The sequence below is a fragment of the Catharus ustulatus genome, chromosome 5 (genome assembly GCF_009819885.2).
Source record: "Catharus ustulatus isolate bCatUst1 chromosome 5, bCatUst1.pri.v2, whole genome shotgun sequence".
Taxonomy (NCBI): Eukaryota; Metazoa; Chordata; class Aves; order Passeriformes; family Turdidae; genus Catharus; species Catharus ustulatus.
This window is the reverse complement of record NC_046225.1, coordinates 1,218,314-1,245,978: the sequence shown is the minus strand read 5'-3', so window position 1 is coordinate 1,245,978 and position 27,665 is coordinate 1,218,314. Positions and strand designations below refer to the sequence as shown.

General features: G+C 51.4%; 2 protein-coding genes across 3 annotated transcripts; one reads left to right on the top strand and one right to left on the bottom strand.

Annotated features, from left to right (window-relative positions):
- Window positions 1-146: 146 nt before the first annotated feature.
- Window positions 147-1,728, bottom strand: STBD1 (starch binding domain 1). Its single transcript, XM_033060396.1, has 2 exons — window positions 1,491-1,728; window positions 147-1,391 (listed from the first exon to the last, which is right to left on the bottom strand). The coding sequence occupies exons 1-2, from the start codon at window positions 1,726-1,728 to the stop codon at window positions 604-606; spliced, it is 1,026 nt and encodes a 341-aa protein (XP_032916287.1). The 3' UTR covers window positions 147-603.
- Window positions 1,729-11,141: 9,413 nt separating this feature from the next.
- Window positions 11,142-27,022, top strand: SCARB2 (scavenger receptor class B member 2). Of its 2 annotated transcripts, XM_033060749.2 has the most exons (13): window positions 11,142-11,329; window positions 15,903-16,060; window positions 19,386-19,533; window positions 20,566-20,754; window positions 21,351-21,442; window positions 21,685-21,804; window positions 22,262-22,440; window positions 22,555-22,673; window positions 23,315-23,388; window positions 24,131-24,182; window positions 24,758-24,916; window positions 25,059-25,129; window positions 26,153-27,022. In XM_033060749.2, the coding sequence occupies exons 1-12, from the start codon at window positions 11,213-11,215 to the stop codon at window positions 25,086-25,088; spliced, it is 1,437 nt and encodes a 478-aa protein (XP_032916640.1). In that variant the 5' UTR covers window positions 11,142-11,212; the 3' UTR covers window positions 25,089-25,129; window positions 26,153-27,022. The 2 variants fall into 2 exon arrangements, with proteins under 2 accessions (XP_032916640.1, XP_032916639.1); XM_033060748.2 differs by lacking the exon at window positions 25,059-25,129.
- The last annotated feature ends 643 nt before the right edge of the window (window positions 27,023-27,665 follow it).

The following is a 27,665-nucleotide window of genomic DNA, read 5'->3' as shown; positions in this document are numbered from 1 at the left end:
GGGTAGAGAATGAACTATTTTGGGGTTCAACCTTTTGTTACTCACAAGAGGGAGGGCCACTTCTCTGCAATTGCTTAGCACTAAGGTTTCAGGTCAAGTGGCTCGCTTGGATCAAAGTTACCAAAATGAGAGAGGTCACTGGTCAATTGGTAATGAACTGTCAATCTGAAAATGTTTATTGTTTCCTTAACACATTACATCAATTAAAACTCTTAAGTTGCTGTTACAGTGTTGGTAACCACGCCTCCCAGTACGCTCCCCAAGCCCAAGCAGTGGGTACCAAGATGCATCCCACAGCCCCACTCAAAGCAGCACTAACTCCAGTCCAGGGTCCAGATCCACCTGGCCAGGCAGGTGCTTGGAATGCTGCTCGTGCCTTCTCAGCCTACCTTGTGTCCCTTCAGCACGCACTCAAAGCTGACTTTTCAGGTTGCCAAAAGATTTCCTAAAGAGATCTGCTGCTTACGTGGTTCGATAGGGGATTGCCAGAGCTCTGCACTTGAGAGGGTCTCCTAGAGAAGAAGGGGAGCCCCCCTAAGGTTTAGGGGCTCGGTGATTCACCTAGCCAGGTCTGCCATTAGATCAGCAGCTTCCACCTTCCCATTAATGGTATCCCCACCACTGATGAACAATTTGATCTTCGTGTTCAGTCACTAGGGTCCTGTTACTGCATTCTTCCCAGCGCCTGACCTTCCCGTTCTCCACCAAGATAAATTTCCACTCTACCCGGGTGTCTGCGGGCAGGCTGATGGACTGGGACCAGAAGCCATCCTTGTCACACTTGAGGGGGATGTAGCTGTGCCACTGGCCCAGGCACTCGTGGTCCCCCGTGACCCCGATGAGCTGCCCCTCGGAGTGGGTGATGTAGTGCACACGGAAAGCCACGTGGATGTTCTGGAACATGGGGGGCACGGCTGCAACTCTCTTGGCTTTCGAGTCCCCATCACTGCAGTCTCCTTGTTCCCACTCCTTGCTGTCCGAGTCTTCCATGCTGCCATCCTTGCCATCCTCCCCTTGGACCAGGTGCTCAGAAACAACTTCCCACTCTTCGTGGTCCAAGTCCCTCCTCTCTGCTGGCTGCTCCTCACTCCTGTCCTTACACTCATCGTCAGAAGCTCCTGCCAAGTTCATCACGCACCATCCGTCACTTGCCTGTCCCACCTGGGCTCCCAGTTCGCCAGCCTGGCTGCCGGCCACATCAGCCGGATGCTGCCCCGGCTCCGTGACACCGTGCTTCGGGATCAGCTGCTCCAGCTCCACAGGCTCGCCCGGCACCGCAGCGCTCGGGACGTGGTTAAACTCTTCCCGTGAAACAGCCGCCAGATCCTCTCCTGCCTCCCGAGGGCCGGACGGGGCAGCAGCCGCCGGCTCCCCGCCCGCCGCAGCATCCTCTGCAGGTGACATTGAGGGAGAACGGGTTAAGCCGAGCGCCGGCGAGCCCAAACCCGGCAGCCCGAGCCACCCCCAGCCCCGCCTCCCCATCCCGGTACCTGCGGCCGCCGCGCTCGCCCGCCGGGGCCCCTCTGTGCCGGCCGCCGCCTCCTCGCCGCCCGCCTCGGCTCTGCCGTCGCTGCTGCCGTACCAGAGCCAGGCCACCACGGCGGCCAGCAGCCCCACGAGCAGCGCCGGCCACAGCCCCGCGCCCAGCCAGCCCCAGCCGCGGGGCTCGGCGGGCAGCGCGGCGGCGCCGGGCGGCCGCAGCACGGGCGGCCCGCGGTCACGGGCCATGGCCGGGCACGGCGGCAGCGGGACCCCGCCGGGGCCGCCCCGCACAGCCGCTTTAAGCCGGGCTCCGGATCCGGGGAGGAGCCGCCCCGGGCCGGGCGGGGCCGCGCTGAGCCGCGCCACCGAGGCGGTGGACAGGCTGAGACTCCCAAAGTCAGGGCGGAGAAAGTTTGTGCACCCGCACCTCTTTTGTGCCTTGTCTCAGAATTGATTGGGTTGCAAGGGACCTCTGGAGATCAGGGTTATGCCGGGCAGGTTTAGCTCTAGCAGTGTTGGTGGGCTTAGATGCTGCAGCAGGGGTGTGCTGAGGGGGACTGATTTGTTGGTAATTTTAGTGCTTTTGCTGGTGAAAATCCTGTCCTGCTCTGGTATCTTTGAGAAGCGAGATGAATTCACTATAGATTTAGTAACCTCTTCATCGTACTCTAATGACTATAACTAGATTCATTCACATTGCCCTGCTCTCCTGACTCTGTATTATGCCCAGGAAGCTTTCTGGAGTACCAGGAGCTCAAAGTCCATGAATGTGAAGGATATTTAATGTTCTTTTTAATTTACCTTCACTTTGCTACTCTTGAAGTGATGATGTCAAAATGAAGAGGTTATACAGATAAACCTTACTAGAAACCCGAGAAATTTAGTGAATGCACTTTGTATTTTGAGTTGGCAGTGCTGGAATGACAGACTGTGAAAATGCTGGTAACACCAAAGATGAACACCAGGGAAGGAGTGAGAGAAGGCAGTTCCATCGCTTCTGATTAATCCATTCTCTTTATCTGACCAAAGGTGTGGACCTCACTGGATCTCTAAAGCCCACTGATGAGATTTTGCCCCCTATCTCATTAGACAAGTGGATGTCCCAGTAAGTCTATTTCCAGTGTGTGAACTTCTTAATCCTTCAGTGCCAGTCCGAGCAGCGCTCGCTCAGCTTAGCGGGACAGTAAATGTCAATCGAATTTATAGAAGCACAAGTGTGCAGCCTCCGTGGGACAGCTCCCTGGCTGGCATGGAGGAGGGTGGCTGTGCACAGACACAGAATTCATGATCTAAATATCTTCCCTTTCTTTGCTTACCACAGTAGCTGAGGAACCGTCTCCTGCAGCAAAGTGCTGAGCTGGTGCGTAAGTCAAAATATCTATTTTGGTACTTGGCTGTCTGGGCTATGTCCTGACATGGGCTGCAAGTGCACTGCTCACATCTCCTGCTCAGTGACACGGGGAAGGGAAGAGCTGTGGAGCCAGGAGGTGCCTGGACACTTTCTCAGTGACTGAGGGCTTGGGTGCACTCTGTTTTACCACTGTCGGTGCTGCAAGGTGCTGCTCAGGCTTGCTGCTTAAAACAGGCCCTTGGCTGTGATGGGCTGTGCTAGCTGTTGGACCTTTAGAGTAGGTGATATTTTTGCAGTTTATTACATTCTTTTTTTTTTCCCTAGCCTTCAAAACAGCCAGTTCCCTGCTCTGTGTGTGTGCACCACCTTTGCTGAGCTGGGATTGCCAGCTGGGGCAGCCCCACACTGCTGTTCTGTAAGTACCATGTGTGCACTGCAATTTAGACTTCCCACTCACCTCCCTGCAGCAGAGCAGGCACAGCCCATTAATTATTGTAGCATCACTCTGGAAGAGCATCCTCCTGCCAGCCCTCAGCACAGATGAACAGGCAGTGTTGGAGCTGCTAACCTCACATTTCTTTCCTTAAGCACATTGGATAAAGTGTAGGAAGGAAGAGACATGAAGCAAACACAGGAGAGACTGTTGCAGGAATCCTTAAGGGAAGGTTTATTTTGAAGATTCAGAAATGCATAGGATGAAAGCTTTCATCAGACATGTCTGTGCAATAGAGGGACAAGGAAACAAATTCTGAAAGTCTCAGGCACATAATTCTGTTTGTGATTAATTCAAGACTTCAGTTTGTTCTGCAGGCATTCCTGATGTGGCATTACTTTGGAGAGCAGTGTTCTGGGAACGAGGCTCCCTTGCATCATTGTTTGCTCAGCAAGGGGGAGAGCTTTGGAAAGGCAGGAGAGTATTTGGAAAAGCCACATGGGACTTTGTGGAATTCCCAGCTGGCTGGCCTGAGATCAGGAGCCCCAAGCCTTACACCCTTCCATGTTTCAGAGCCAAAACCAAAACAGGAGGGCAGATGTTTACTGTCCCAGCTCTGCGACTGACAGCAGCCAGAGGTGTTGTTAGGGAGGGCAGTGTCCCCAGGAACTCTGTTACTCTGTCGGCTGTGCCATCTAGTGTGGAGACAGGGAATCTCCACTGAGAAACGGAGCTCCTGCTCAGCCAGAGCCCTGTGCTTCCACCCCACTGTCCTGGCTCTCAGGAATGTGTTTGGGGAGCTCCTGTGAGGCCGGCCACCCTCTGACCCCGGGGAGAGAGTGCTCCTAAAGCCTTGTGTGTGTACAGTGCTTCCCTCCAGTTCTGCAGCAGGACAAAATGGAAATGTGAGTAAGAACTACAAATCCAGGAGCCCTGCCACTCCCTGTGGATGTGCTGTCAGCTCATCTGGAAGTGCCACAGGCAGCTCTGTTGCTGGCACAGATGCCAGGTGCTGGTGCTGCAGCAGTGTGCTTTGGGAGTTAGCCCTTGCAGGAGCTGCAATGTATAGCCATGTTCAGCTGATTCTTTCAGTGTGAGGAATTCCTCTTCCAGTTTAACTGGAAGCAGTCAGGCGTTAAAAGGAGGTGGGAAAAGGAGCAATGTCACATCTCCTTTTTCTCATCTTAACCATAACCCCCAGAGCTTAGGCTAAAGTAGCCTCCCTGGGAGCCAGGTTAAAATCTCAAATTCAAGGCTGATGCCATGGGGGTTTTTTGGCCATTTGTTTGACACTTTGTGTTTTGGATCCACACCCAAGCAGGTGGAAAATGGGAAGGGCAGAATATTCCTGTAGTTTGGAGGAAACCATGACTGACTGGCATTCTGCCTCATCCCTCTCCCATGGTATTTGCAGTATCTCAGCTGTGAACACTGAACATTCCTGTGCAGCATTGCACAGCAGTCAGCAGGTGGCACAGCAGGAGTGTGGCTGGCAGGAAGAGCTCTTCCCTCCCAAACAGAGAGGAGAAAATTACATCTTTTATTTCAGACAGGAAAAATAGGTTTCACCAGTGAAGGCAGCTCCCTGCAACTCTGTGATGCCAGGCCTGTAATCAAACTTACTCAGGCCATGAAGACAGGCACTACCACCAGAGCTTACAGATTCTTTCCCAAGAATCCCCACATGGAAAGCAGCCAGGCAATACAGAAAACAACAAAAAACCCCACCCATTTTGAATTTGATTACAAGCCTGGCATCACAGAGTTGCAGGGAGCTGCCTTCACCGGTGGTACCTATTTTTCCTGCCTGAAATAAAAAGCCAGGGATATAAAATAAGGCCACAGCAGGGATCTCTGGTGTGCCTTGAAGTGCAGTTGTGCTGCCATCGAGTCTGTGTCTGTGCTGAATGCGTCCCTGCAAGTTCCTCTTTGCTGGGTTCAGTGTGTGAGGGGGGATGGCCCTGGTCACTTAGTCATGTGCTGCTGGGTCTGGTGACAGGGGAAGGCAGGAAATCCTTTCCCACAGTCTTGTCAGAGGGCAGGGCAGGCCATGAGCCAGCACCTGATGCACTGGCTCCATCTGGGGCCAGGGTCACGTGCTAGAACATGGCAAGGATGCTTTTTTGCTTCCAAAGGGACACAGCTGACCTTCACAAGGTATTGCAGGCTATGCTGGAGCCTAGTGGCTCCCATCCTAGGGCCCAGCTCTGGTTTTGGCCTATATTTAAGATATTAAATACTCAGAATTGAGGCTGGCAGGAACCCAAGTGCAACAGGGCACTGGGACTGGAGCCTGGGATCTGACAGGGAATGGGGACAGAGGAGCTGGCTTCTGGAAGAAGCACAGACCTAGAAATAGCCAAAGGGTGCTGGGTTGCTTGGCTTTGCTCTCAGGCACCTTTTCCCCCTCAGTGTTTTTTCTTTCTGTGTTGAGCAGAGGACACAAGCAGCTGAAGGCAGCATGGCTGTCAGCAGCTGTGAGCAGTTCTGGAGGGAGCCTGGAGTCCTGCCCACCCAAACAGTCCCAGGATTTTGTTCACTGCACTGGGATAAAACCCAGCACCAGTGCTGGCACATCGTGGGGCCAGAGCTTTGCCTTCTGCAGGGATTCAGAGCCTGGCTCTGCACTGCCCTCAGGAGTGGGGGTACAGGGAAAACTGATCTAAGGTAGGAGGTTGCACAGCCTCCCCAGCAGGATTAGACCCCCTTGTTCCTTTAACCCTTTGCACAACATTTCCCTCATCCTTCTCCCTGTCACTTGGGACCTCCCCTCATTCCCAGGGAAGCTGGTGGCTGTCATGCCCTGGTCTGGGGCGGGAGCTGGGGGATATCCCACACACAGCCCCCTTGTCTGAGCTGGCACACAGGAGCTGTTTGTATCCAGGCTGACATACAAAGCATTTGTTTTGCAGTGGCCAGCTGGGGATAAGGATGACTCATCCCAGCCTAGCAAGTGTGCATTTAAGTGCAGTGGACGCTGGGATTCAGGGAGAGACTTCTAATGTGAGTTTTTGGTCTTTCCTCATCTGTGGCAGCGAGTTTGGTGCACTTCAAGGATGGACACCCCAGGTTTTTGCTGCTCTGGAGCCACTGGTGCTACCAGCTAGAAGATACTTGCACTGCAGAATTTTAATTAGAGTTAGTTGATCGCCCGAGTAAATCATAATGTGATGCAGGCTGGCAGGATCATCTAATTGCAGCCTTCAATCCCTGTGTTTACTTCAGGAACAGGGGAAGATCTCAGGCTGTGATACGAGACAGGCTCAGAACAAAGCAGACTCTGATTGTAGGTTTGCAGCCTCTCTCAAATGCAGGCAGCAGAGACTCTGAAAATCCCTGGCTGCTTGTGCAAGACCTCCACTTTTCCTCAGTAAAACTGTGTGCAGAGGTAGTGTGCATCTAGGCTTTAATGCAGCAGCCACGTTCCAAGGGCTGGAGTCTGCTCCTGAACTCATGCAGATCAAAAAGCAATTGAGAACAGGCTACAGAAAGATGAAAATCAGACTCCCAGAGTTTCTGCTATGGAGCATCCCTCACCTTTGTATGTTGGAGTGGTATTTATGTGGGCCAGGGAAGGGTGGGCCAGGGGTGGAGTGTTCATCCACTGCTGTGGGATTTGGGCCCTGAAGTCCCACTGGGGGTTGGTTGCAGACTGTAATCCTCTTTTGGAGGTGTGCATGCCATACTGCAGGAGAAAAAGTGGGTTTTCACCATGAATTCTGTTTGAATGAGAGGTTCTTTATAATTCTGTCATGCCCTGAGTTAGCAGGAGAGGTTTTCAAGGCTGGAGGGCCAGGTCTCTGCTCTGCAGTGTCAGATATTGATGGGGAGGTGTGTGACTGATGAAGTAGCTGGCCTGCAGGACTCACCTGCCTCTGTTAGCCACCTGTGTCAGAAACCTTGCCTGCTCCTTACAGCTCTCCCTAGAATTAAAACAGAGACACATTTTTATGGTGATTTGGGCTTTGTTGTCTGCTTCTTTGTAAGGCAAGAGTGAACACAGTCCTGGTCTGGTTCTGCATTTCTCCAGGCTGTTCTTGCCAGGTTCTCCTTTGCTCTACTCCTAGGAACAGCATGGGCTCATATCAGCTGTGTTTTTGGTTCCTCCCTGGCTGCTTCCACACCTGTGCTTACCCCTTGGCGTGCAGAGGATGTTCCCATTAGTCCAGGGCTGTTTGCAGCCCTCAGCAGCAGCAGAACAAGTAAACCTGGTTCATCTGCAGCTGCCTCAAGGGCTGGATAGAAAACTGAGGGCTTGGAAAACTGTGTCAGGCTCTGTGGGCAATGCTCAAGACTATCAGATCAAGCACTTGAAAAGACAGCATTCTTCCTGCTGCAATCAGCATTGCAGAAGCTAAAACCTGAATTAAAGTAGTAAAACTCTGACAGGAGGAGCTTCACTGATGAGATGAGCTTGGCACTGCAAGCCAGGCCCTCAGCAAACCTGTGTGAGGTGCCCAGGTGAGGGATTCAGCTTTGGAAAAGCTGTGTGAGGGGAGACATCCATGTGGAGAGGATGGGGAGGGAAAGGTGGCCCGGAGGGACATTCAGTCCCAGCACAGCTTGGCACCCCCAAGTCACAAGCTGATGAGTCAGGGGAGCAGCAGACCCAAGCAGAAGTGGTTGATGGGTGTGAGTGGCTGTGCTTGCTGATTTTGGTGTAGCTGAAGTTACAAGGAATATGTTTGTGTGTGATTATAAAATGTTCCACATGGCTTGTATCACAATTACCACGTGCATGTGTGTGAGTGGTGTGCAGTCCATGAGGGCAGCAGTTATTTAGCTGGGGAGTGTCAAAAATGTGAGGGTCAAGCCCAAATTTCACAAGGAAAAGCATTTTTGCTGCTATTCTCATAACAGTTAAAAGTAAAAATTTCCTCAGAAGTAAAATTAAGTGCTATTGCAAGAAAATGTGTCATTTCCTGGGATGTCACTGTCCCAAATCTGGAAGTCAAGCAGTGTTCTAACCCAAGAGCAAAGGCAGCTCTTAGAAAAGCACCAACTTTACTCCCAAGCCTTTCCAAGGTCACTGATGGACCCAGTAATTGCAGCATAGCCCTGCCCTACAGTGAACTGTTTTGCTGCCAGCAATTAATTTCCCTCTGTGGGAAGAATAAATTGAGGCTTGAGACAGTGAAATGTGATCGCTACCCACTTAGAAACCTTTCAGAAATGTCTCAACTCTCAGCTGAAATCAGAATCTTATAAGTTTTATTAATCAAGCATGGAGTACTAGATGCCCACAGTGTGTGTGAGTTCTCTGGTGACAAGGACATGTGTGAGCTGTCAGGGAAAGCAGAAGGGGAAGCCTCTGGAAACCTCTTCCTTGTGTCACTGATGGACTTGGGTGTTTCCCCAGAGCTGCTTCTCCAAGGCTGGCAGTGAGTTCTGCATGTGAGGCTTGTGCTGCTGTCCTTGCTGGCCCTTGCTGTGGAACTGCAGCCAGCACAGGCTCTTTGTCAGGAAACCGGGAGTGGGAAGGACCTGCAGGTTCCCTGCAGTGAGTTTGATGTCCTGTGGGTGAGCTGGGCACCACAGATCCACGGAGAGAAGCAGACTGCAAACATTATGCAACAGCAGATGAGTGGACAAGCCTGCCCGAATTGGAGATAAGACAACTGGTAGAGTGTTTGAGGTAAAGCACTTCTCTAGTTAGAGCTGTGTTTTCAGCATTGAGATGAAGCTGCACTGGGTCCTGGAGAAGCTGTTTGATGTGTCTGTGTGCCCTGAGGTCACAGCTGCCGAGGGGAGCAGGGCAAGGCCTGGCTCCAGTCAGACACAGTCAGAACAGGTCTGTCAGCAGTGGCAGGTGATTAAGTGAGGGCAAGCACGATCCCTGTCTCAGGTGTCAAAGTCCAGGGATCCATGAGGTGTCATGGACACACACCAAGAGAGGAGGAACAGCACCCCACCCTCCTGTGTGCTGTCCCAGCCCTGGTGTGGGCAGCACTAAACATCCCCTGAGAAATGTCTCATAGTTACTAAACCACAGGAGTAGCACTGAGGATTTCTGGGGTCTGTTCTGATCTGGCTGATACTGTGCTGTGTGATTTCCTAATTCCTTCCCTTACAAGCTTTTCCTGCCTTGCATGGAAAGCATGGAGCCGAGCACCTGGTGTTACACAAAGTGAAGGAGCCACAGCAGAGCCTCAGTAATTCTGGCTTTTTTTGTTTATTAAAGATATTCCCAGTGCATGGGGCAGGACACTTTCACCAAGCCCATGCTTTCCAGAATGTGGAAAAGCCTCTTTTCTCAGCAACATCATCACGATGCTGGAAAGGGCAGATGTGCCTCTGCTTGTTTCAGGGATCTGTAATTACGACACACGACTGTGCCTGGAGCCAGCAGTGCACCCACTGCATTCCCAGGCTGCACTCCAGAGGTGGAGCCACTCCTCACAGGAGTGTTTGCAGTGTATCCTTGGCTTCCAAAGGTCAAACAATTTGCCAAAATAAAGAAAATAATTCACTCTGAGAATCTGGAAAGTCTGTATGGAGAAACAATGAGGTTCTGTGCATCACAGGGGTAGACTTTTGTGGAAAAGCTGAATTAACCAAACCCAAAATTCTGTGGGAATCTTTGCTTGATCTATAAATATTTGTTCAGCTAAAGTATTTTACAGTGGAAGGGAAGGTTCATGGTTTCAGAGAGAATTCCCATGGAACAGTCTTTCTCAGGGGAGGGTTTTATGGCTGTAGTTAAATTAGCCTTCAAAACCAGATTCTAATTATGTACTCTGGTTCTTGGTTTTTGGAGAAATGATGAAACAGGGCTATGAATGCCACTTTGGAATGAGAATCTAAATGAAAGAAAGCTGCCAGAATAATCTTTTTTGTTGTTGGTGGTGGTTGTTTTGTGTTTTTTTTTTTTTTAACAGCATGGGTGGAACCACAAAAATTCTGTTTTTCCAAACAACTGCGACATGTGACCTCAGAGCCTTTCCTAAGCAAAAACATCCACAAGGGCACATAACAACCTGGCAGTGCTGCTGCAGTGACAATGACAGGAAGGAGTGCTTGTAAGGGAAGGTGCTCCAGTGCATCTGGGCAGGAAATGCCCCCGATGGGCAGCTCGGCCCTGGCTCAGGAAGGCACTGCTCGGCTCGGGTGCAGCTGTGGGCGGGGAGCTCACTGGTGACTGGGAAACACCAGCGCTGCTGGCACCTGCGATGAGAGTGCTGTGTCGAGGGGCTTTCCTGCCTTTTGTGCCATAGGAAAGGGGCAAAGGGGTTGGCATGATGCCCCTCGCTGGGAAAGCCCTGCTGCAGGTGTCTTTGCCTCCTGCTGGGTGGCAAAGTGGAGCAGTACATCCCCCTGGCTTTTGGAAAAGCAGGTACATCGATTTGGTTTATTTTTCCAAGAGCGGCTTGACTGTGTGAGTGGCAGCTGCACTGTGGCAGAATCCGCTCCATTCAATCCAGAGGCGCTTCACCCTCCCGGCAAGTTTCCCCCCGACAACCCGGCTGTGCAATCCCTTCTCTCGTTTTCCAGCACGCCCTTTGTTTGGCGCTCCAGCAGCGCCATCCCCAGCGGGCAGCAGCCTCCCTGCCGTGCCGGGAATCCGTGCGGGCAGCAGCCACGCCCCGCCACTTTGGGATACGCTGTCCCGGCCCTGGTGAGCAGGGAGAGCATCCCCCGGGCTGGCAGAGCATCCCCCGGGCTGGCAGAGCATCCCCCAGGAGCGCAGAGCATCCCCCAGGAGCGCAGAGCATCCCCCGGGCTGGCAGAGCATCCCCCAGGAGCGCAGAGCATCCCCCGGGCTGGCAGAGCATCCCCCAGGAGCGCAGAGCATCCCCCGGGCTGGCAGAGCATCACCGGGCGGGGCGGCGGCGGCTCCTCCCGGCGCAGGCGGGCGGGGCCCGCGGTGTGCCCGCCCCGGAGCCCCGGCCCGGCCGAGCCCCGCCGGTCCCTGCTCGGCAGCAGCAGCAGCCACAGCAGCCACAGCCATGAAGTCGCTGTGCCTCGTCACCGTGGGGGTCCTGGCCATGACGCTGCTGATCGCCAGCATCTCCCTGCTGGTCGCGCACGTCTTCCAGACGGTGGTGGATCTGCAGGTGAAGCAGGTAAACGCACTGCCGCGGTCCGTGTTTACCGGCTGGTTCCTGCTGGGAACAGCCGAGGGAGGAGGGAGGGGCTGGCTGCCTGCTTGCAGCAGCTCGGCTGGGTGGGCAGGAGCATCTTGGGCCGTGAACCCCCCTGCCCAGCGCCACCCGGCTGGGCTGGGTAAAATCGAGGTGAGGATGGGTAAACATGCCTATTGCGGCAGCATCTGTAGCGAGGAGCCCTTTCCAAAGCAGCAGCACCTGAGGGGAGCAGGGGGCACCTAAAGCACCCCTTCCTTTTGCCGTCTCTGCCATAAATTGCTCGCAGCTCTCTTACTTGTTCTGCTGCTCCATTTGCTGGTGCCTCTGGAGCGCGGCCAGGGGTGCTGTGGGCTGGAGCACGTGGTGTCTCCCAGTTCCCCAGGCTGGGTGATGGCAGCCAGGCGTTTCACCGTGGTGTTCCACCCTTGGGACACCCATCCTGCCACTGCTGTGGGTGCACAGGCCTGCACTGCTCCTGCTCTGCCTAAGCTTTTGTTTCTCTCCCACATTTATCCTGTGGTTCAGTGAGAAAGGTCAGCTGTGTTACTAATTCTCTTGGAATTCCTTTGTAAATGAACAATTGTTTATCTATCTGAGGAATATCATCTTCGTTCTCACTCTAAGAATGCTAAGCAATGAAGGGATTTGACCAGTGCTGTTGATCAATTGATGATCTGGTCATCTGTGATCTCCTAACCTAGTGTTTTTTCTTCTGGGCTATTGACAGGGAGCATTTTCATACCATGAAAACTGCATTGTCTCAGCTTAAATCAGTTTGGTTTAGCAAGCTCAGTTTTAGGCTGGCAGCGAGCCTACAGCAGGTTGTGGCCCTTGGAAGTGCAGCTCCATCCCCCTGATCTCGGCTCTCCTTGGGAAGGAGTCTGCTCTCCTCCGCACAGAGTTCTCCTTCCAGGTGTTCTTGGTGCAGTCAGTGCCCGAGCAGTGTGGTGGGAGCCGTGGTTTGGAGCAGAGCTGTCGGGAATTAGGCGTGATCCTCCTTACACGTATTATCTCCTGGCTCCTGCTCCTTGCCCGGAACGGAGCCTTATGTAACAGCGAGCTGGTGTTCGCTCAGCAGGGCTTGCACTAATGCAGGATAAAGTTTCCAGAGCTCCGTCCTTTTCCTGCCTGCTGCTGCCCAGCTCCTGCTGGCACACATCTGGATTGCAGGGAATGAGTGTCCGGCTCCCTGCGAGAGCTGCCAGCTCCCTGAGGGCCTTCTCCAGGAGGCACACCCCCCAGACTGGGCTAGCACAGCTCCCAGCCCCAAAGCAGGCTGCTCCCAGTCTCTCTGCTCATCTGGCTCCTTGCCACATTTGCTTTATCCCACGTGAGCCTCCCCTCATTTGTGTGGAGCCTAGAAAGCTGCTGTCTCTTGTGTAACCGTGTGTGTAGCTTAGAAAATCTTGTGCAAATAGACAAATCTCAATTTGCCTTTGGAATGGGGCAAGACCTGAGCTTTTGCAAGGAGCTCCTGTTCCTCTGGGGGCTTTCCAGCCGTCCTGAGCCTGAGCTGCCTGGCACTGAGGGGCAGCTGGAGAGCAAAGCTGTGCCTTGGAACAGCTGAAGCACCTGTGTCTCCAAACCCAGCACTGTGAACCGCTGAGGGTGGCTCTGCTTTCACAGGGAGCTGTGTGCAGCCAGGATCTGGGATACACAGAGGGTGTGGGAAGAGTGGGAATCCAGCCTGCTGTCACACTTCACATCCCCTTGAAAATCAGTGGGCAGATGTGTTGTGACAAGAACACTGGCACTTCTTTTCCCAGAAGGCATTCAAATCTCATCAACATATTCTTTATTTGCTGTTTTATTGTATTTTTGTAAATGTGCCATCCCCATCAGATGGCCAGAACCTGTTTGTTATCAGGGCCTAGCACTGAAACTCTAGAATAATGGGAAAAAATCTCTAATGAGCAAGGATGAACCTTCCCCAGGAGAAAGGCATTCCCCAGCTGCCAGTGGTGTTGCCTTGTGCTCTCTGATGGGTGGATGCTGCTGCATTTACTGCCATAGGTGTGCAGGTTATGAATACAATCTAATATTATATATATGTATGCACACACACAATCCATCTTGGAGCTATTCTCCTAATTTCAGACTTGGAAGTCAGTCATTCCTTTGGCCCAGGTGTTTCCCTTATGCTGGGAATTTCAGAAAACACTTATTCTTCAAACCCCTTGAAATTCCATGGACTTGTGAGCAGCCATCTCTCCAGCTGAGTTGGCTGGAATGTTGCAGGCCCAAAAGGACAAGGAAGATGTTTTCTCCTTTGATTTAGTTGATGTATTGATCATTTTTTGCTTTTGATGTTGTTTAATGCAAAATACTGGAGCTCTCTGCAGAGTTTAGTGTGAGGGCCTGGCTGAAGGATCCATGGGGATGCTCCTTTGGGGCTGGGCATTCCCAGGGTGCAGGACTAGAGAGGTCTGAACATCATCCTAACAAGCTGCAGTTAAGCCTTGTCATATATGTTGAATTAAAGCATTTAGGGGTTCCAGGAAGTTAAAAAAAAAAAAAGGAATTAAATTTTCTGTGTAGGTTTCAGAAATGTTCAGTACCTTTTCCCACTCCCACCATCACTGCCAGAAGTTATATTTGGGAGGGAAAGCTCCCTTTTAATTTCCTGTGTGTAAAGCACAGTCAAGGCAAGGAAACAGCAGCAGATGAGAGGGCTGTGAGTTCAGGGCTGGCTGATAACTGCAGTCAGCAGGAAGGATGCTGTGGAACACTGGAAATGAGCATGGACTCCTCTTGGAAAGGAGAAGCCCTGATGTCCTTGTAACATCATGTGATGGACTGAAATATCCCTGGTAGCATTTGGTGAGAATCAGAAGAAATGAGCTTACCATGTTTTATTATTTGACAGTTTTTGGGAGTGTCTCTGAATCCAGCTCAGAAGTTTGTGAATCTGGGTTTGCTGTCACTGTACAGAGCTATAAATAGACACCTAATTTCTGTGGGAGATGCAAATTGTGCCATGCAATCCAAGAAATAAATCTGGAATGAATATGACCGGTGGATACTCGTGAATAGCGAGATGAGTCTCCTTGGCATAAATCATAAGAAAGCAGGCTGTGTAGGAAATTGCAAATATGAGGTGTTGGTAGTTCCAGAGACATGCTCCAAGCTCCCCAGTGTGTCTGAAACACGTTTAAATTTTGAGGTGTGCACAGAATACGTGGGGTTTAATCCCATGGGGAAAGCAGGCTGCAAGTGCAAGATGCCACCAGCTGGGCTGGCCCTCACTGCCAGTCAGCATCACTGCTGCCATGCCGAGCTCCTGCCAGTGAGTTTGTCTTTGGAACAGTCTTCTCTTTATCTCATCCTCCAAAATTAAAGTCTGCATGGAGAGAAAACGGCTCCTTGAGTGGGAAGGGCAGGAATGAGTCCTGAGGTAAGTATGGCTGATAAGACCCTGTGAACACTGACCAAGAGCTGGCAGCTGTCCAGCCTGCCCTGCCTCTGAGCTTCCACTCACAATATTCCACTTGTTTTCTGGGAAGAATGAAAAGAATCAGTGTTGATGAGACCCATTTAATTGCAAATCATTCCCCTCCTCCCTTTCTTCCGCCTACAGGTGATGTGGTTTCTCACAGATAGAGTTTCCTTTGTGTTTATCCCTGAAAATTCACTCTGCCAGCCAGATTTCTCTGTGTGACCCCAGAGTTATAACTGCATGAAAAGCCTTGGTTTTGGTGGTGGGGATGCTTTATAGGTGGGGTGAATGTTATCCAAAATGGGATAGTAATAAAGAGAGATTGAGACCTCTGTTACAGAGCTCCACATGTCAGGTGTGCTTGTGACTTTCCATATTACTTGTATATACTGATAAGGGGTATCAGTCACTGAGGAAGGGAATTAGTGTGTCATTTCTTAAGTGCTTCTGTCATAAAATAATGGTTTATAGCTTGGTTACAAAATAGGCTGACAGAGTGTGAGTCTGGAGATGCATGTGCTGTAGGAAAGAAATTAAAGACAGAGGGCAAACAATCTTCCCCCTATTCCAAGACCTTGGAAAGGCACAAATCCTACAGTGCCTATGTGAAAGAAATTTGTCACTCACGGTTTTTCTCACAGGCCACTGAAAAACAAAGTCTGATTGCTTTGGAGACAGAATCTCACAGCTGTCTTGGAATCTGACATTCTTGGGCAAAGAAATCATCAAGGCCAGGACTCTTTTGGCCTCCCAACACTGAGCTGTACTTTTATCTGTAATGTTGGCTCTTTCTGTGGTGCCCTGCACCAGGAGGAGGGTTTTACTGATGCAGGGAAGGAGACAGGATTGCTGAGTAATAGCTGATCAGTCTCCATGGTGAAAAATGTCATTCTGAAAAATGGTCTGTGGGGAGAAGTGGAACTGCAAAGCAACCAGTGCTGGCCTGGCCTGTGGCCAGGAGAGCAGGTGCCTGATACTGAGGGAGCTGCTTCAAAGTAAAGCAGATCTAGAACTGGGGTCTCAAGTCTTACTTTCTGCCTGTGCTTGTTCCCAAGGCATGGAATTCCTCTCTGCCCTGTCAGTATTAGCAGCTGATGTGCCTTTCTCTTGTTTCAGGGAACAGTCTTGAAGAATGGCACGGAAACCTTTGAGGCCTGGGAGGACCCTCCCCCCCCAGTCTACATGCAGTTCTACTTCTTCAATGTAACAAATCCTCTGGAAGTGCTCCAAGGTGCTACTCCTCTCGTGGAGGAAATAGGACCATACACCTACAGGTAGGACCCTTTCAGGGGCTCCACCCTGCACAAAAACTGTGGGTTTTGTGTGAGGAATGCAGAAGGCTTGGGATCCTGTTCTAGGAGCAAACCTAGGTGTTAATGTGTGAGGGAAGGTTTGTCCAGGGGAGCACAGTCACAGCCCCCACACACAGCACTGACACTTGTGACTGCTGTCAGATTTTGGGCAAAGTTTGGCTGGTGTGCTGCAGTTCTTGACTGCTGAACACAGAGGAAGCTGATGCATCCTGGCCTGCTGTCTTGTGAGCTGGGTGATGTTTGGGAGGCTGGGGAGAGGAGTGTTGCACAAAGTGTGACTCGTGCTCACTCAGGAATTGGTTCCCAGCTGGAGTTGCACCATCCACATGGGTAAAATGTGACTAGAAAAACACTTAAACCCCCACTGAAAAACCTGCTTAGGTTTTAAACCTATCTCTCATTTTTACTGATGGATTTACTAAGGCCTCGTGCAGTGTTAGCTGTTGTCCAGCTCCTAGAGCTGTCCTGTGTGGCATGGAGAGATTTTAAAGGCACCTTACACACGAGTTTTCCTTTAAAGCTGTGCTCTGCTCAGCTGACTGCAGCTGTGTGAGCCAGGGGCAGCCTGTGGCAGGAAGGGCTGTGGTCCTGGCAGTCCTGAGTTAGGAGGAACTCTATCACCACGGCAAGAAGGTGGGTTCCTGACTGTCAGCCTCTCTTCTGGGCACACAGGCTCATCCAGACCAGGCACTGGCTCAGTGACAGAAAGAGCTGTCTTTACCTAAGCTGCAAAATTATCAGAATCTCTTGGGATTTGAAGAAGTGCTGGAACGAAAGTAGGAGCCTTTGTGGGAGCTTCAGTTTCTGCATTATCTCTTTCAGTTTCCTTCTTCCCACAGCTCAGCTTTGCTTCTCCCTCTGCCAGCAATCCCTTCCCCTGTCTCCTCTGCATTCTAGTCCTGTGTCTGTTTATCCCTGACAAACTCCATGTGATGCTTTGGCAAAATCCCTGCTGTTACATGAGCCAGTAGAGCTGGAGAAAAGATGATCCACAAGCTCTCAAGTTCCCAGGCTTTCCTTCAGGTGTGTAACTCTGAGCATTAGTCAGCAACGTGTTCTGTGTCAGGAAGATCAGCAGGAGCAGCTCCAGGGTTCACAGGGAACAACCCAGGCTGGTGTTCAGCCTCTTTGTCAGCTGCTTCTTTTCCCTTTCCTTAGCTCCGAGTCTCCCCTGGGTGTCACAGCCTGCTTTGGGAAGCTGCACCTTGTCCATGGAGGAGCTCAGCAGGGATGGGGCTGGTGCTGTGCTGGCTGGGCTGGTCCCTGCCCCAGGGGAGGCCCAGCCTGAGCTGCTGGTTTGCTGGGAGAGCCTTTCCCTGCATCCCGTGTGTCCCTGGTGCCAGCCCTCCCTGCAGTGCTGTTGGTGGGGACAGGGAGGGAAGGAAAGAGCTGCACATTCCAGTTGATTCTGGCTTGTTTGCTTAGCCTGATTTTTGGCATGTCTGGGCAGGATTCCCCCGAGCTCTGCTCTGTCTGATAGAGGAAGGAGGAAAAGCTGGGAAGTGGAGAGATCTCTTGCAGCAGATTCCATAACCCTCGCCTGGCTGTGCATGGCCCGTGTTTTCATAAACAGGGAAGGGCTGGGAGTGAACTTGGGCCAGACAAGCAGAGGGAAAAAATGCAGCCAGTGACAGGGAGGAGGTGGGAGGGCTCCAGAGAGTCCCTTCCTGCAGCTCAGAGTTTTCACCAGCTTACATTGTGAAGCACTTGAGGCAGATTCTGTAACAAAAACATTGTAGTGCTGGTGTTTTTATATTCTGGAAGTTGAACCGGCAACATGTAAAATAAATAATTACAAAGTGCAAGCTGCCTATCTGCCCAAGCCTGCTGAGTCCCAAAGAATAGTGGAAGGAATATTGTCTGGTTTTGCACACATTTACAACGTTTTAACTTCAACATCTTAGAGCCTCCTACTCATATCCCTCATCAGGGAGTGTTATTTTCCTCTCCAGAGCTGGAGAGGCGTCTCAGATTACTCCTGGCCTATTTTAGGAAGGCATTTCACAGCTGTCCATTTCCATCCCCTCAGTCCCAGCCCTGGGCTATAAAACAGATTGCTGTCCAAGAGGCTCTTGCCAAGTCAAGCTGGAAGTGTTGCCACACCAGTGTGGCAGGGATGCTGGGAGTGGTGGTGACACTGGGTAAGGAAGATGGGAAGTGGCTGGTTTCTAATAACAGTAGGCCTTTCCAGTTTGCTTTGAATGTGGAAGCTGAGCCAGGGTAATGCAGCCTGTTGTGAAGCTGCACTGATGGATGCAGTGCAGCCAGGCCAGAATCTCGATCCGAGCTGAATGCAGAACATCAGAGAACAACGTCTGGCAGAGCAATTCTCCCTCACATCTTGTGACTTGACATTTGCCCAGACAGATGTGAAAGTCAACACTCCTGAGTCACTGCAGGCTGAGGAAATGGGGAATTTCACTCCTGTGTGTGCCAGGCAGTGAGCAGCTGCCTGCCATTTCCCTTTGGGGTTTGTTGTGTCAGCCTGTTCTGCACAAAGCAGAACCCAGCTTGGTAAAGTGCTAATGGCAATGAAAATGGAGTTGTGCTCCTGACATGTGTTTCAGGGTAATTAGGGTCTGACTTTCTCGTTGGGCCAGCAGGTAGCATTTGATGTTCCTTGCCAATTGGACTGGTTTGTCAGCAATCCTGAGTTTTGTCCTGCTGTCTGAGTGCTTGGACAGGAACAGCAGCAAGCTCCCAGGCCATGGGTAGCGAACAGCAAAAATGCAGTAGAATTTCTGTCGTGCCCAGAATTCCTGCTTGAGAATTGAAGAACTAAAATAAGGCTTGGTCTGTGGTCATGCCACATGTAAGCCCTAGTGCCAAGTGCTCTGAAGCACTTCTGCCAGCTATAGGATTCTGGTGGGTTCTTAGATCAGCTCCATGGCACACACACAGTATGGAATGCAGGGAGTGAATTTTGCATGCAGCATTTTCCTTTTCAAACTGGACTTCAAGGGCAATCTCATTCATATATGGTGCCTCTAAATCCTTCTGAGCCATCTGAAATTTTTATTCTTCCTTTGAGGTTTTTAAAGAGGAGGCAAAAAGATGAGGTGCAGTTAACACACAGGGTGGCATTTTTGGAAACACCCTGCGAGGTCTGACTCAGCTGACACTGACACAGCAGGGAGTTTGTGTCAGTGAGGGAATCTGCTTCCAGAGAACTGAGAATGCCACCACTGAAAAGGTGCTTAAAGCAGTAGAACAGCCCTGAGTTAATTGCAATGAATGCTGTGTCTACTTGTTTAAGTTGATTAGAGAACACACTCTTGTCTTTCAGGGAATACAGGCCAAGAGTGCACGTCCAGTTTTTGGACAATGGAACCAAAGTGTCTGCTCTAAACCCAAAGACTTATGTATTTGAACGTGAGAAGTCAGTGGGAGACCCTGAAGTGGACCTGATCAGGACAATAAATATTCCTGCAGTGGTGAGTTCTCTTTCATTCCTGCTCAGAATTCATCCTGGCACACTTTGGAAGGAGCAGTGTGTTGCTTCATCCTGACTCTCCTTTTGTGGAAGATAAATGTGATGGAAGAACAAGAGAGGCAGATGCTGGTCTCAGTTTGGAACTGGAGTGTTGCAGGGGGTGCTTATTTTGTTCCTCCCTCTCCTCACACCTCTGCAGTACTATGGGATCACACACTCTCCAGGGACAAGGGGAAATCAAGGCTTCCCTGAGTCAGGGAAAGCAGGGAATTAGTGATGTCAGATGCCTAGGAGGAACTGCAGTGAGAGGGAGTTAGGAATGCTTGGGGTTGTTTTGTCAAAATTGGAGAAGCTGCCTCCGAGTCTGCTTCTCAAACTCCAGAAGAGCAGTTTCAGACAGAGCTGAATGGCAAGGGCCTTTCAGAGTACTAAAAGTCAGAAATGCACCCCCAGAGTGTGCTAGGGGAAAGGGAATCCCGTGGTGATCACAGGCAGACCATTATTTTGGTCTTACACAGGGACAGCACGAGCACAAGCAGATCCAATCTGCCACAGCTTCCAGAGGCAGTCAGGCTGTACTCAGATACCTAGGGGTGTGATTCAGCCTTTACTCCCCAGCCTGGTTTAGTTTCAGTTGCAGGATGCCTTCATTTCAACATGTTGTGAATGGTACAGAAATGCCCTGGATGTAGCAGTGGATAGGACTCAGCTTACTGAAAGCTGCAGACAGTACCAACACTCTATTTTCAATTCCTCCCAGGCATCTCGTGGTGGTAAGGATTGTCTCTCCTTCAGATTTTTGGCTGTCATGTACTGTAACAGGCAGTATGAGAAGGACCACAGGTTGGTTAGCCCAAAGAAATGCCCTTCTTTTGTTATGACCTCTGTTGCAGCTAGAAAGGAAATAAACGCTCCTAGTGTTTGAATTTTGGGGAGATGAGTGTGCAGTGGTGGAAAGTGTCTGTGTGTGGATGCAGATATTTTATTCCCCAGTAAATCTGACCATTTCTCCCTCGTTCCAATGCCCTGGCAGACTGCCATGGAGTGGACCAGGTCAACCCCCCTGCAGTTTGCCACGGAGGTGCTGCTGCTGCTGTACCAGGAGTCGCTGTTCACCGTGCGCAGCGTGCACGAGCTGCTCTGGGGCTACAAGGACAGGCTGCTGTCCACCATCCACGTCCTGCACCCCGAGATCGACCCCGTCTTCGGGCTCTTCAGCAAGGTAACAGCATGGCCATGCCTGCTCTGCTTCCCCTGGCCAGGGATGGCTCTGCTCAGGGGGGAGCCAGCAGGCAGGGACAGCAGCTCCTGCCTGTGCTCCCGTGAATAACACGGGCTTTGTGGGGCCACGTGTGCAAACTGTAGGAAAATGGCCTGGTTTCCTCAATAATTGACTGGAATTGGGTGTTATTTTTGTGCTGGAGCTATTCCTGCCTTGCACAGTGCTCCTGGTCATTGCATGTCAGTTTGGTCTGGGGGGAATCCTTGCTTCTTGGAGATGTCTGCAGTGCTGAGGTTATTTCTGTGGGGTTGTTTCTCCCTGAGTGCTTTTTATTCAAGAACAGCTCTCAAAGGGAGAAAAGGCTCATGTGGTGCTGTATTTCCTGCCTTTGAGAGCTGTAAGGATCTTGCCTGGTCACTTCCACCTCGTTCCTGTTCAAGCTGGAGTTCAGCGAACTGCACACATCTCAGGGGCAGTGCATCACTCCTGGGTGGGTTTGGAGTGGTGACAACTTCAGCTCCTGCCACCCCATTGCAGTGACAGCCAGGTGCCACAGGATGAGTGCAGCCACTGAAAGCTCCTGTATCTGTTTGCAGATGAACGGATCTGATGATGGAGAATACGTTTTCCTGAGTGGGGAAACAAACTACCTGAACTTCTCCAGGATTGTGGAGTGGAAAGGAAAGGAGTAAGTTTTTCCATCTACTCTTGCCTCTGTCAGAATCTGCCCCTTGCTTGCCTGGTGCCAGTTCAAAGAGAATGCAAGTGCAGCTTAAGAAAAGGGGTTGAAATGGGTTTGTCAGCAGCCTGAGGCAGGAGGAATTGGCACTGGCCAGGTCTGCTTCCCATTTGCCTAGCCCAGGAGTTGGCATTGCCTGACTGCTGCAGGACATCTTTTAGCCCTTGCTCTCTGTGCTTCCCTTTGTTCAGGTCCTTGAGCTGGTGGACAACAGAGGCGTGTAACATGATCAATGGCACGGATGGGACATCCTTTCACCCGCTGATCAGCAAAGATGAGAACATTTACATCTTTTCTTCTGATTTCTGCAGGTAAGGAGAAGGCAGTGGCACTCAGGCTTCAAAGCAGAGTTTATGTCCATTCCTCTCCAGGTGTCCTGTTCTCCTCCTGTGATTTCATTGAACAGTCACAGCGCTCTGCATTTGGTGGGAAGGATCAGATTTACAAAAAAAACCTCCCAGTCTGCAGTTAAGGATGTGTTATTTGAAAATGAAGATTTGTGAGGTGAAAATTTGGAACGGGCTGGACTGCAAGGCTAGTAATGAGGGGAATGGAAGGATTTATATAAACTTTCCTTAAGCTTCTTTCCTCCAAAGCCTTCTTTTGTGCTGTGCTTTTTTAGACAACCCAGGTTGCCCTCTTCAGAGATTCATGACTTCACATGATGCGAGGAAATCTTGGCGTTTCCTTCCTTATCTATCACCTTTTCTCCCCCTTGCTGCTTTCCTGCTGCAGCCTGACAGCTGGCTCTGCTCTGCTCCCCTGCAGGTCCCTGTTCCTGGTGTATGACAGCTCGGGAGCCGTGGCCGGGGTGCCCACGTTCCGCTTCGTGCCCTCCTCCATGGTGTTTGCCAACACGTCGGTGAACCCGGCCAATGCCGGCTTCTGCGTGCCCGCCGGCAACTGCCCCGGCACCGGCGTGCTCAACGTCAGCGTCTGCAGGCAGGGTATGGCCTGGCCCACAGGGGCTTCTTCCCCTCTCTGTAAAGCTCTGGGGTCCCCCAAGCCTTCTTGCTCAGCCTTTTTTTGTTTTGGTGATGGCTCAGTGTTTCCATTTCCAGGTGCTCCGATATTTCTGTCGGCTCCGCATTTTTACCAGGCAGATCCGAAGTTTGTGGAGGACATAGAGGGCATGCATCCCAGGAAGGAATACCATGAGACGTTTCTGGACATCAATCCTGTAAGTGCAGCCTTTTGGCAAGGGCTCTCTAGGTGTGTGGATCCAAGCAGCTGGGTTTAGAGCACCTCCTTGCATGGTGTGAACTGGCCTAGTCCTGTTGACCTCAGGGAATCTGTAGTAGTTCCATGCTCTGGATGGCATGGGAGATGCCTTTTTTGGGCAGCTGTCCTGTCCCTGTCCCCTCCCAGTGTGTCACACACCCCACCCACTTATGGCAGGGCAGTGTGAGAAACAGAAAGGGCCTGGAGCTGTGCAAGCACTGCTCAGCAATCAGGGGAACATCCCTGTGTTACCCACGCTGTTTTTGTCACAGTTCCCAAACACAGCCTGGTATCAGCTCCTGTGGAGAAAATTAATTCTCTCCCAGCTAAAACCAGTACAGCAGTGATCTCTACACCCCCACAGACAAATGTGGGTCAAGGAAAAGAGCCCAGTCACAACCTGCCTGGTTTACAGAAACAGTGCTCTGACTCACCGGGCTGTTATGTGCAGCTAAATTGGGAGGAAATTCCACAGCTCCTCTCCTCAGGTCCAGTGCAGATCCTGCTGTGTGCTGTGTTCCAGGTTCTTCCTGCATTCCCACAGTTCTCATTCTTTCACCTTTGCTGGTTTGTTTAACACTGATCTCTTTTATTCCCCAGCTGACGGGGCTCGTCTTGCAGGCTGCCAAGCGGATGCAGGTCAACGTTCACGTTCGGAAATTACCTGAATTTTTGTGAGTGCTCTCTGCTGCTGGGTGGAGTCCCATATCTATGCTGATATTCAGCATGGCTTTTTCTGCAGTGTTCTGGTGGAATATGGGCTGGAAAGAGCAAGTGTGAGAGAGACAAGTCCAGCTGAATCTCAGTTCTAAGGGGCAGTATGCACCCTTCTCACAGATCCAGCAGATTCTGCAGAGTAAAGAATGCTGTGTGGTAGCTACTCCTCGTGATGTTTATTGGCACAGCTTGGCTGTACTGAGTACAACAGAAGTGTTTTATCTGCCCAGTTCCCTTGGGAGACTTCAGGCTTGTTTCCCAGTGCCCAGGAGCTGTCACAGCAACACAGCTCCTGCCTGAGCTGGGATTCCACATGTGCCAACTGTTGGGGGATTTTTGCTGCTGTGCTCATGTTGCTTGGACAATAGTTCCTGTGTTTTACAAATAGGAGTAACCTTCCACATCAGCTTAACTCAATTCCTGCTGCCTGGGCACAAATCTGTCCCTCAGTTACTAAAGAGCCCCAGATGGATCCCTGTTGTTCACTGCCCACCAAGTCCCAAACCAGAATTTATCCATCTGTGAGATGGAGATTGTCCTGCTCCAGCAGGGAAGTGAAAATCCACAAAAAGGAACAGCCCAGAAGTTTTTTAGGGACACTTTCCTCACTTGATGTTCTTGTATAATGTGTCTTCACAACCCTCAGGTGGAAAAGTTCCAGTTCATAGTTTTTTGTTTTGTTTTATTTTTTCCCCTCAGTGAAACCGGCAACATCCGAACGCTGATTTTCCCAGTGATGTACATAAATGAGGTAAATAGTTTTGCTGTGTCTTTCCAGCATTGTGGCATGGTAATGCTTGAAAAAAATACCCTCTGAGCTAGCCAGAAAAGAAAATGCTGATTTTCTTGTTGCTTGTACAGCAATAGTAGGAAGGTGTTGCTGTTTCTTTACTGACACCCTCCTGCTGCTTGCTGTAGTGTTCTGTTCAGCCCTGCCAAACACTGTCAGTCAGACACCCCTTTTAAACTGCAGGGAGTTGCCCATGAGGAAAAGGGATGCTCAGACACAGGCAGGACTTGGAGGTCACACCTTTTTTTGAGTCAGCTGTTGTGAATATTCCTGTGCTGTAGCTGGATCACTGAATCAGTTGGTATTAGTCCGTTCTCAAACCAAAAGTTAGAAATCCCTGTTTCCCTTTGAAATACAGACTAGGTGACCCCTCTGCCCCCTGGAAGAATTTTAAGGGGGAGGTATGTCAGGAAGCAGTGAAGCAGTGGTGGAGAGTTGTGAGGGTGTTGTTTCCCTGCCCTTCACAAAAGTGATCTTACAGAAAGCACAGAAATAAATAAACTGTTTTTTTCCTTCTTCATCTCTGTCTGCTCCAGAGTGTTCTGATTGATGAAGCATCTGCCAGCAAACTCAGGCACGTCCTGCTTGAAGCCAGTGTTGTGACTGGGATCCCCTTTGTAATCATGGCTCTGGGGATTGTGTTTGGGATTGTTTTCACTGTGCTGGCGTGCAGGTCCCAGAGGATAAGTGAAGAGGTAAGCAGCACTTGCATTTGACTTTGCTTGCTGTCCATCTGCCTGCATTTGATTTTTTTTTTTTTTTTGGTGATTGATTTTACTTTTTGGTGTCTTTCTGCACGTGTTTTTATTTTGTTTTTGTTGGGAATGACCTTTCTAGGGAGGGGAAGTTTTAATAGACTCAGAATAAACGCGCCAAAGCAAAGGAGCGGAGTTAATCCGAGAAGCCTGGTAAGGCAGGTCCTGTCTCTGTGCCCAATTCCCTCGCCAGCAGTAGTGAAATAAATCAGCCTGTCTAGAGGACCCTGAGGGGTAAGATGGAAAAACTCCACTGTATCTGAGGACAGATTTACTTGGTTCAGTGTTCTCAGCAGAGCTGTGTTGTGCCAGTGGATTATTTTCCAGAATCATATTGCAAATTGGTGGCCAAAGAACAGCTGGATTGCACAGACAGCAGCAGCAGCAAGTATTCTCCAGTATTGTCTGTGTACAAGACAGCCTGTAAATCTGTTTGCAAGAAGTTCTGTCCCAAGATGACAGGCTGGCATTAAGGTGCCTGTCAGGGTGAAAGCTGATGCCAGCATTTCACCACGACAGGGTGCAGATGGCACCAAGCCTTTGGCTAGAGGAATAGCCTGGGTTCTCTAGGAGGCTGTTTTCCCCCTCATAGTTGCTGTGGTCCCGTGTGTTTGGCGTTCCCTGAATGCTGCCTCACAACTTCCTCTGTGCCTGGGGACCCCTCTGGATCAGGGGGCCCCACTGCCATCCCATCCCCATGGATGTACTTCAGTCTCCTGTGCACGAGAGACTGGTCCTTTTTCCTTCCCTTTCTGAGCCTGCCTGTGTCATCAGCAGCTCAGCCCAAGGCCTGTCCTGGGAATTCCTGCCCCACCCTACATGCACAGCTTCAAACCAGCTCTCTTGCATGTGCTGGAACACTCAGGGGTCAAAATTACAAAATGCATTCCGTGCTTCTCCTGCTTTGCTTTTTGTTGCTTTTCCTGCAAGCAGCAGTTTGCAGCTCTTCGGGGTGGCTCTGGCCTTCCCTCCTGTGCCAGGGGCTTCAGCAGATCCCTGCCTGAGCTGCCACCCACCCTCTGGAGCTTTCCTAGTGCAGCCCTGGCACTCCTAGAGGGAACTGTCCTTAGAAGCAGGAGCTTTTCCTTTCCCTGCTTGCAGTCTGGGCAGCCCAGCTTCCCTCGGTGCCAAGGCCACCATGGCCACGTTTAACTTGCTGTGCTTTTGTTCCTGCAGAGCACGGAAGAAGAGAGGTCCCCACTCATCAGGACGTCTTAGTAGATTTTCTTTACCCTGTGAGCTTGGAGAGCGAACGATTAGAGCTGACCTAACACCAGCTGTCCCTGCGGAGGCACGGTCGTGTCCAGCGGCACTTTTGGTGGGACACAGGTGGAAGGGAATCTGCACTGTCAGCCAGGGAGGAGACTTCTTTCTCGTCACAACTTCCAAACTCCATTTTAAAACTGCTCCAGCTCCTGCTTTTCTCAACCCTGCCCTCTGTTTGTACCCACACTGGCAGCCACAGAGGATGATCACCGCTGGATGGGCGAGCACAAGCCAGCCTGATTCCCTGCAGGAGCAGCACGGGTGGCGAGTGGGAGCACAGCGGGCTCCTGGATGGCCCTGGGACAGGGACAGATGTGCTGTGGGCTGGGTGGTGTCCTGTCCTGAGTGTGTCCTTACTCCAGAGTGCACCGAGCGTTTGTTACTCGTGTCCTTGGTCCTGCCCCAGCACACGTGTGCAGCTCATCCAGCCCAAGCCAAGCTTCCAGGTGGAACTGAGCCAGCAGCTGGAAGTGCTTTTCCATGCAGACCACCTCAGTGTTCCCACTGTGCTTGTTAGCCAGGCTTTTATCCTTCAGGTGTGGGGTTTGTTCTGCAGCTCAGCGTTGTTCCTGGGGTGGAGGGGACAAAGCCCCTGGGTGTTGTTGTGTGGGGGGTTTTGCTGGGAATGTGGACTTGGCATGTTTGGGATGAGAGCACCCTCCGTGCTATGGACAGGGTCCTGAGAGCTCCTGACACTTTTTTACTTGTGTTATAAGTCACCAAGGTTCCTCCCCCCGTTCCCAATTAAAAGAATATTCTCATCGAGGAACATTTCCATTAGATAGTGAAATGTGTTTTTAAAGTGTGTGTTTGCCTTCTGAAGAGGGGCAGAGGGGTCGGCATTGCTTGGGCGTGGTTTGGAGCCTTTTTCCTGGCTGCTGCTTCGGGTTCTTCCCTATGAGGCCCTTGAACGGATTCCCCGGAGGAGCTGCGGCTGCCCCGGATCCCTGCGATGTCCCAGGCCCGTCTGGACACTGGAACACCCTGGGACAAGCAGAATGGCAGGATGGGCTTTAAGGTGCCTTCCAGCCCGAACCCTCCCGGAATTCTGTGGTAGCGCTGTCACCCTTTGTGCCCGTTCCCCCCGATGCTGCTTTCTGGGAACACCCCCGGGACCAGGCTGCGGGATCTGCCTTTGCTCGGCTTCCCTCAGCGCCGTGGGGCGCTCTGGGGGCAGCTGCCACAGGAACGGGGGCACTGCGGGCTCGGGCCCGGGGGACACCGTGCTGGGGCGAGCTCAGCCTCAGCTCCCAGCGACCTAGAACTGAGGCTGTTTTCGTTCGCGCGAGCCTTTATAATCGCTGTTTATTGCAAAGCAGGACCTTGCCCCGCGATACTCGGGGAACAGCTGTTGGGCTTTATTCTCCCGGCCCCACCCCTCCCGCTTCCCGTAGTGGTACGGCCCGCTGGCGCGCGCGGGCTG